The sequence below is a fragment of the Gadus chalcogrammus genome, chromosome 21 (genome assembly GCF_026213295.1).
Source record: "Gadus chalcogrammus isolate NIFS_2021 chromosome 21, NIFS_Gcha_1.0, whole genome shotgun sequence".
NCBI classification, from domain to species: Eukaryota; Metazoa; Chordata; class Actinopteri; order Gadiformes; family Gadidae; genus Gadus; species Gadus chalcogrammus.
In genome coordinates this window covers 9,433,321-9,443,360 of record NC_079432.1, presented here as the reverse complement: position 1 = coordinate 9,443,360, position 10,040 = coordinate 9,433,321, and the positions used below count along the sequence as shown (strand labels likewise).

General features: G+C 43.1%; 1 protein-coding gene across 1 annotated transcript; it reads left to right on the top strand.

Annotated features, from left to right (window-relative positions):
• Positions 1-201: 201 nt before the first annotated feature.
• fbxo16 (F-box protein 16) lies at positions 202-4,777 on the top strand. Its single transcript, XM_056581926.1, has 9 exons — positions 202-328; positions 915-999; positions 1,266-1,301; positions 1,717-1,923; positions 2,327-2,494; positions 3,151-3,428; positions 3,747-3,825; positions 4,198-4,387; positions 4,701-4,777. The coding sequence occupies exons 2-9, from the start codon at positions 919-921 to the stop codon at positions 4,775-4,777; spliced, it is 1,116 nt and encodes a 371-aa protein (XP_056437901.1). The 5' UTR covers positions 202-328; positions 915-918.
• Positions 4,778-10,040: the final 5,263 nt, after the last annotated feature.

Genomic DNA, 10,040 nt, shown 5'->3' with positions numbered 1-10,040 from the left:
GCCGTTTGCTTCCTATGGGTAAAGTGCAGTGATGTATCGCGCTCTCGCGGCTGTCCATATCAACCTATAGGTGTGCGTAACAGCATCGCCGTGTGGTTAGGATTGGTACTGTAGCATCAAGCGGTCGCCCGGAGCAACGACTGGTGAGCACCACTTTACTGGAAAGCCAGCGGGGGGTAAGAGGAGGGGAGAGGCGGGCAGTCAAGGGTGCACACTCAGCATTACTATGGAAACAAGTCAACTGTGCACGACGCAAATCTCGTGGTCAGCTGGGTCCACATAAAGGACATTCATATCTTGACTCATACTGGTTAAGGAACCTTGCGCGGTGAGTTAAAAAACTATTTGGTGAAAACCATGCAGGGGTGCATACCTCAGATATACGTGCATTGCTATGGTACAAACATGGGCATAAGTGTTTTGAAGAATGGTTCTGTTTTAAACTTTGCTCTCTGGACTATGAATTCAAATGCTGCCTAACCTTAAAGTACCAATATCTCTTCTGGTCCTTCATTTTATTAATAGCATTTATATGAATGGTTCATGTAGGCCTTTGTGTTTGTATAGGTATGTATGTATGTATGTATGTATGTATGTATGTATGTATGTATGTATGTATGTATGTATGTATGTATGTATGTATGTATGTATGTCTGTCTGTCTGTCTGTCTGTCTGTCTGTATGTATGTATGCATGTACAGTATGTATGAATGTAAAGTATTTAATATTTATTATAACATAATTATTAGTATTATTATTGTGTATTTGTGTGTGCCTACCTGTGTGTTTATATGTGTGTGTGTGTGTGTGTGTGTGTGTGTGTGTGTGTGTGTGTGTGTGTGTGTGTGTGTGTGTGTGTGTGTGTGTGTGTGTGTGTGTGTGTGTGTGTGTGTGTGTGTGTGTGTGTTGACCAGATAGATGGCGTCTCTGGGCTCCTCCAAGCTGCAGACCAAGATGAGTGCGTGGACGCCCCTCAACCACCCAGTAGCTAATGGCAAGGTAAGTGAACAATCTCTCTCTCTCTCACCCTCTCACCCTCTCTCTCTCTCCCCCCCTCTCTCTCTCTCTCTCTCTCTCTCTCTCTCTCTCTCTCTCCCCCTCTCTCTCTCTCTCTCTCTCTCTCTCTCTCTCTCTCTCTCTCTCTCTCTCTCTCTCTCTCTCTCTCTCTCTCTCTCTCTCTCTCTCTCTCTCTCTCTCTCTCTCTCTGTAGCAGTAGCTATGTTGTTTGACATAAAAATCTGATTATGATCTGGTTCTTTCTTCAGGTCTTTTCAGAGAGACGAACTCTGCTTGTTAAATGGGTGAGCTAAAAGTACACACGTTAAGACGCACATTTTTTAAAAAATGTTTTGATCATGTTGAACCCTCATGTTTTATTCTTATTGGCTTGGTTGAATAACAGATACCAAATACAAGTGTTGAATCTATATTTAAGTATACTTACATTAACCCCGCAGGTATCTCCATTTCTTGGGATAGTAATCACTAAGTCTATCCTATTATGTTCTATTAAATAATCTCTTTTTGATATATTCCATTCTACTCTATTTATATTGTGTTATATTCTATTTCATTCTACTCTATTTCTATAGTACTATATTCCATTCCATTATTTTCTTATCATATTCTAGGTTACTCTGTTTCATTGTTATGTACATTGTGCTCGTCGTTTACTTAAAAAATATAGATAAGAAAGTCGTAATTTATTCCGTCAAGTTCGACAAGTGGTCGGAGGGCCAGAGGAAGTGTGTCCTGCAGGACTTCCTATCCCGGTGTTCAGCGGTTCAGCTGCGGTTTGTGAGCAGCTCCCTGGAGCGGCAGCTCCCCCTGCAGGCGGTGGACTTCACCTGCATGCTGCCGCGGGTCCTATCTCTATTCATCTTCTCCTATCTCGACCCCCGCAGCCTCTGTCGTTGTGCCACGGTAAGGGGCAGGGTCGATCTGTCAGCTAAATGTAAGCAGTTTAACCAGGCGGAAAACGCCTAGGAAGCCCACCTAGTGTGTTAAGCTTCAATGATTTGGTTTTAAATTCTAACTCTAGCATATTCTAGGACTGTTGGCCCTGTCCTGGACCTGTTTCCCATCCAAGGTCCTACTAGGCTGTTGAGTTTAAGGGTGCTGACGCAAACCCTAAAACTAAACCCTAACCCTAAAACAAACCAGAGAAACATAATCCAAACCCGAAAAACCTAACTATAGTATGGAACCCCAAGGGGTAAGGACTACCTATTAGGGTCAGGTCCCGAAGCAACAAGAGACAAAAGGAGGAAAAGTGATGTTTCACATGATCTCTTATCAACAATGTGTGTTTGTCCTGTGTTTCCAGGTGAGCTGGCACTGGCGGGGCATCGTGGAGCTGGACCTGCTGTGGATGCCAAAGTGTGTGCGCCTCGCCTGGACTCTCCCCTTCTCCCCAACCCCCTATGAGACCAGCGTCTGGAAGAGGCTCTACGTGGAGACCGTCAGGATGCTGCGATGCACTGCGGGACCCCAGGTCAGAGGGGTTAGTGGAGGAGTCAGCGCAGGACGCGGGGGACGTCTAAAGTCATAGATACATGCGCATGATGTTTAATACCGTACTTATGATGCAATGATAAAGGGTATTTGAGGTTATGAATGGTTATAATGTTTGTTGTGTATGTCTGTATGTGTGACACACCCTTTGTTTGTGTTTGTGTGACCCTGTTTGGATGTGGTTGGCCCTGTGTGTGTGTGTGTGTGTGTGTGTGTGTGTGTGTGTGTGTGTGTGTGTGTGTGTGTGTGTGTGTGTGTGTGTGTGTGTGTGTGTGTGTGTGTGTGTGTGTGTGTGTTTGGGCGTGTGTGTGTGTGTGTGTGTGTGTGCATGTGTGTGTGTTTGTGTGTGTGTATGTGTGGCACACCCTGTTTGTGTTTGTGTGACCCTGTTTGTATATGTATCTGTTTGTACATGTATGACCCTGTATGTGTGTGTGTGTGTGTCTGACACACCCTAATTGAGTGTGAATGGCCTGTTTGTGTGTATGTGTGTGTGTGTGTCTGTGTGAGACGTGTATGTGTGTGTGTGTGTGTGTGTGTGTGTGTGTGTGTGTGTGTGTGTGTGTTTCTGTGTGTGCGTCTGTATATGTTTGGGTTTGTGTGTGCATGTGTGTGATCTCCTACACCTCCCACCAGACCCCATGCTGCCAGGCATTCATAGTTCCTGAGGTCACCGCCATCCGATCCGCGACTCCAAACCCCATAGAACAAGCCCTGTTCGACCAGGTGCGCTTGATATACACCCCCCAGCAGGCCAGAGACGAACCTTCCAGCAGGAGGAGCCTAGAGGCAGGGGAGGGGCAGCAGCCGGGCCTGGGTCTACCTCCATGGAGACACGCCGACAGACACCCTAAAGACACCCAGCGCTTCAACTACCTGTCCAACCTGGACCCCGTGGATCAGGCTAAGCAAGCGTATGGCTAGCTTTCCCCGCTCACCTCCTCTAGCCTCTATCCGTTTGAATCCTTAACCAAATTATCTCTTTCAGGGCATTGCCCTCCTGTTGTGGTATGAACCACCATACTGTACATTTTGTATGGATAAGTACACAAATATTAGTTTATTCTGCCCATCCCACATTTATTGGTGGTCCCCTGCTGTAACCCACTATTGGGTCACGAACCAAAACCCAACAAAAACGCATTCTCTCTATGCTAATGTTAGCCAATGCTGTGTGTTCTGCGTGTTCCTCCAACCACTATCGACGCTTTTGTCGATTTATCTCTGACCAGGCAAATGCGGGGCAGCATGGACAGCGTGAGGAAGCCGCTGACTGCGGGCAGCTATAAACTACGCAAAGCCAAGTCCCAGGTAAACGGGTTAGCTAGAACAGTAGCACCGCTAGCCAACTTCTTGCTCTTGCCTTGATTGTAATGAAACAATAGTTCAGGAATTGAATGCCTTTAAGAGGGTAATGGAATTGGAGACAGAGAACATGGCAAATATTTAGAAGCCTTACACTTTGTCCTAAATATCCTCAAATATAATTTGATCTCTTCAATCGAAGAAACACTCTGCTTCTGACTTTAGCAACACCTCCCCAGCGTCATTCTCCATCTTCCCGCTGGTTAGATGATGCTGTCGTCCCTGGACTTGGACTCCCACTACAGACCACTCCTCCCTCCCTCCTCCCCTCTCCCACCTCCTCCTCCGACCCCCACAAACCTCCATCCACATCTGCAGCCAAGTCAGACACGTCCAGACTGGGCCACGCCCACCCCCTCCTCCTGCGACCCCCATGTTACCATGGCGAGCCGGGCGGCATCGGCCCAGTGGAATGCTGGGATCCGGCCGGGTCCGGTGAGGCCGGCGGTCCCTAGGCTGAGTGTGGAGGCCCTCAGAGCCTCCCAGCGGACATCACGGAGCCCTCCCAGTAACACATTTAACAGCATGGTTATTTTAACTCTAAACAACAAACGAAAAATATCTATCGTAATCAATACATTATATATAGGTATTGATTAGGTTTCTTAAATAAATACAATTGGGGTAAAAAACTCAGAACTTTCCGACTAGAAATTCAACACCTTAGCCACTTCACTACGATACATATTGGCTACACATATATGTGTTTTTAAAAAGGAGCACAAGAAAGTGTGCAAAGTATTTTTATTATTAATATTTAGGACTAATAGTTCCTGGTTTACAGTAATAATAATGCTTCAAATACCCTCTCTTCCCCCCAGGCGTACCGCTGTTTGAGAGCCAGCCTTGGATATCCTTGGATCATAGAACACCCAATTTACACCCTCTGCTGGAATAAGATGGAACTACACTAAACGATGACGTTCAACTGTATTGAAGCTCATTCGCTCATGGATGCTGCAGTTTAAAATGTGCTCTTTATTTGTGCGACCTTTTGAGAAAACCACAGTATTGTCTATATAGTATGTATAGTATTGATTATAAGCACAGCCACAAACTTCTCACTGGCTTTATCATTTATTCCAAGAACCCTATCCAGAGAATGTGAAAAAGAGATAGGCCTACATGAGAAAGAAAAGTCAAACAAAATACTGACTATGCAAGATATGTATCCCTGTTAAGTTTAAATCCACACAAGCATTCAATACAAGGTGAAATCATAATAAACATTGATTCAGAACTCAAGAATTCAAGAAAACGAAAAAGGATAGCTTTGTGTCCATCAATTTTTTGAAAAAGTTTTACAAAAAAACAGACAGTATTTGTATTCACTTTAATCATGTGAAGATACTCCCCAACCATCCAGTCCCAACCTCCAACTCTGGCTCCATACAGTAATATTTGTAAAATAAACAAAAGGAAAGTAACAGGGGATTTATTTAAAACACAAAAGGAACATATCGCTTGAATGAGTTTCAGTAAATTAGTTAAACCAATCTACTATTAAACAAGTGAACCCAACCTATTCTCCATAAACAATATAACAGAGTTAGATAATTATCTTGAACAGATACGATGCAGGCAAAAAACACTGCTGAGGTTTGTTCAGTTCAGATTAAGACTCTAATCCAAATTGGCTCAGATCTGTAAAACAATCATTTAATACTCTGCCAAGTCTGAATCATTAAATAATGAAATATAATTTGAATGTGAAACAACTAGTAATCAACAATCATCAATAAAAAAGATTTTGGAAGACAACTGAGAGAGCTCAGTCAAAGTCAGATTTGAGAACCAAACCAAACATGTATCCTAAATTAACTCCCTTCTCAACAGTTCATGTAACAATGTATTCTTTTCAACTTGTGTTTTTGAAACAAAATTAAATTACTAGGTACAATATTCACCGTGAGAAAAGGACACCTCTGAAAGAACACGTCATCCCTTGAAAACACGCTAGGAAAAGATTAGAGAGAATAATCTTGCCTGATTGGATTTCAAACACAATAGGATCAGAAAACCCTGTTTGGGTTGAAGCACAGCAGGGGATGACTTATTTTCACCAGTCCCAATTCTTGAAAACAGGTGGCCTGGGTGGTGTTCAAACTGAGATCTTCTACAGACTCTATGAGAAGAACAGGACCACTGAGAAAAAAGGAGAGAACAGGAAATTCCCCGAAAGATCGAGAGAACAAGGGATTGAGAAAATCAAAATACAATCATGGGATAAAAATGATTGGCAGAACAAGCATTCAAGAAAATTCAGAACAGAGGGCGAGAAAACAAAAACCAAACCTTATAACAAACCTTACACTTAGCCTTATACTCTAACCCTAAAACAAAAACCTTACTCTAACCCTCACACACACACACACACACACGCACACACGCACACACGCACACACGCACACACGCACACACGCACACACGCACACACGCGCACACGCGCACACGCGCACACACACACGCACACGCACACGCACACTCACACTCACACTCACACTCACACCACACCTGTAGATGGCACTGTTGAGCTACAAGAGAAGACGAGGACCGTTTATTTTGGTTGGTCATTGGTTTGGGCGGGTAATTATGAACGGTAAAAAGACCCCGCTGTGCATTGTTGACCTGCTCAGCACAGCTGGGTCAAAGTGGTTCAGGGTTGTGGTTCACCTGCATCATCTACTTTCTTTGTGCTGACAGGGTAAACACATTATGCATACATATATACTCAAAATGATTAATCACTAATGCAAATAAAGATTACAAATAATAATCAAAAGAAAAACTGGTGGAAAAAGTGGTTCAACCTGAGTTGTCTGGTAGAATCAAATTGCGTTTAAACAACATTATGACAGGATTGTTACACTCTTCCTGTTTTGGGAAAAGGCCTAATTTACGAGCACCTAATATGACCACAGATCCAATAGAAAAAATAAATAAATACAATAGTCATGGAATAAACACAAAAAGCCAATGGAAAACGAGCACAGGGCTCGAATAACGATTCTCTGCCCGATCTTAGGGATCGTAAGAAAATCAAAGGTTATGCGCTAATCTCCCCGCGTTTGAAGACACGTTGGAACCACAACCAGCAGCGATCCCTGAGGCACGCGGAGCGTAAACATAAAAGCACACTGAGAATTCCGCCTTAAATTCACATAGCTTACGCTAGTAAAATATGCATCAAAGCCAAACAAAAAGGGGACAATAGCAAAAATGTTGGATGAAAGAAGTAGACCTAAGCTGTTTCAAGCCCTCTTTCATTTTCTCTCCTTTGAACAGAACCAGAGATGAGCAGGGAGCTGCAATATAGGCCTACATGTATTCTTCCCGCGTACGATCATCACGTAATTTATTTGCGTGAGGAAGAGGAGATGTAATGTTTATGGAGAAGACATCACACAAATGATTATGGTTGAATAAACTTGGGTGAATAAACTTGGGTAAATAAACTTGAGGAACTACAGTAATAGTTCCATAAAATGTCAAGTACAAAGAAAAACACTTGTGTTACATTATATTCACTAATGTACACTTCTATGCCCGTCATTCCTCCTGAAACAATCACGCTCATGTACTGTAGGCGCACGCACGCAAACACACGTGCACACAACGCACACCACACACTCACTAAGATGCACATGGAAACATTCTCCTTCTGTCGCGCTGCCTTGATTTACAATCAAGTGAATCACTCGACTGAGAAGCACTTAAGACAATAGGAACTTTAAGAGGTATATTGATTTGTTGACCCTGTGCAGAAATGTTGGTCTTATTCTGACGGCTGCAATAATATCTGAGTGTGGGTCACGGACGTAAGGTTCTGGGTTTGACCCCCATGTGTCCGAAGCCTACCCTACACATGATGTCCAACCATGAATCTTTTATAACAATAATGAATTGTTGTTTAATTAAATGAAGACATGCACGTTGCTAAATTCTTATACGTGTGTGACACACGCACACACACACATGCACGTACGCACGCACGCACACACACACACACACACACACACACACACACACACACACACACACACACACACACACACACACACACACACAAACACACACACACACACACACACACACACACACACACACACACACACACACACACACACACACACACACACACACACACACACACACACAGTGTATTTTTTTCCAGACAAAGGAAAGAGAGAGAGAGAGAGTGAATGAGTGAGTGAGTGAGTGAGTGAATGAGTGTGACAGAGAGAGAGACTGTGAGAGAGAGAGAGAGAGAGAGAGAGAGAGAGAGAGAGAGAGAGAGAGAGAGAGAGAGAGAGAGAGAGAGAGAGAGAGAGAGCATACCAAGATGTGACTTGAGGTTCCCTTTGTATAAACTGGAAAAAACAGTGGCTTCAAACAAAATCTCGGTCTCCCGTTGTCCTGCAATTGCTTACAAAACTTTCTCCCATTAACTGTGCTACAGAATGTCCTTCTTCTGGAATGTAATATGTTTAAATAAGGGGTATTTCATGTAAAAAGGTCCATATCTTTACCCCCAGGTGTGGATAAGCATCATCACAACTGGTGGTAAACTAGGAGCTCTTTAAAGGAGGGAAACAGATAGACCACACTCCCAATAAGTTTACATTTTGAATACATTTTAAAAAGTTCAGTTCGGTTTATTCCCGATGAAGGGCCCACCAAAACCCATAGTTAGTCTCAAGTGCATCCAGCTCGCACTTCCTTCGTATTAACACAGTTAATCACACTTATAGTTTCACAGAGTCTAGAGACAACCGTGCTGCAGTTTGGCTTATAGCCGATGTGGGAGCGGGAAGGATACTGAGTTAGAAGTGACAGATACCGAGGTTGGAAATAAAATATAATATTAAATAATTTATGCATAAACAGGCCTTAGCCCTACATTGAATCCTGCGAATGAGAAAGACTACAGCATTGAAGTGCTTGGATGGGTGATCATGCCCATAAGCAGGATTAATCAAAAACTAAGAAACCTTTGCCAAGAGCAAGATTACAGTTTATGTTAACTTTGAAAGACAGTGCTGTGCAGGCGTTGACAGTGATTGATGTGCTACAGCTAACTGTATTACGGGTGTCGTCGATATATCCTGATGACTAAAATACTCCACGGACGACAGCCACTTTCCTCAATGGCTTGGCCATTTGTCACCGAGCGATTCCATTGGAACAAAACGACCGCTGAGTTGAGGGGGTGGGACAGTCTAGTGGTGAGTCTGTTTGAACCTCAGCCAAAAGGTTGTGGGTTTTTAAAGCGCCAATGTTCCCAGTCTACCTGTAGGCATCCGATAGCAGAATGCCCTTCTTGACAACATCTAGCTGAAGTCCCCGGTCAAATGTATTTTCTTTGATAGAAAAGCCTAATGACTTAAGGGAGAATTGAGTGCCTTGCCGGAGGGCACGTGGGTCGCTGCTATGAGAGGAGTGCATATGACGACCCTGACTCATATCCTTCCTGCTGGTATCAAAGCCATTTATTAAATCTGTGTTCAGTGACTGTGACATGTATCTATGAGCTATACTCATCCATGTTCTTAGAAAAGCGATCTTTATCTTCTTGATCTTGCCAGTTGCCTCAGTGTACTCCCACAGCGAAGAGAAAACCTTGTCGCTGGGTATCTATCAGTTCATTAAGAGAGGATACGACCAGAGCACTGGAAGAGAGGAGCTTGTGATCTATAATTAACCGTCAGGTACAGAAACGTCTCATTCTAGTCGTATAAATGAGGCACATTAAGTGACAAAAACTATATGGAGACTTCAAAGACTGACGATAGACAGAGTGGAAACTTCTTCCAACTGAAGTTTGTTCTTTGTACTTTGGTTGTGTAGTTGAACCTACATAACCATTTTTATCTTTTGTTCAATTAGCTTTCACGTCAGTCTCAAGTTAGTGTGTGAATGTATGTACTTAGGTACGTACGTGTGTCTGTGAGGGGAAGATGTGTAGAGATACAGGTATTTTTTATAATACTTTACAATTATAATAATTGATTGCACTAATATAGCACTTTTCCAGGTAGCCCAAGCACTTTACATAGCAGGTATGTCTGTTTATATCTATGCTACTGTACATAATCTTACATCCATTCGCATGCGTGTGCCTCTGTGTCTGTTTAAGTGTGAGACTTTACTTTGTTTATGTG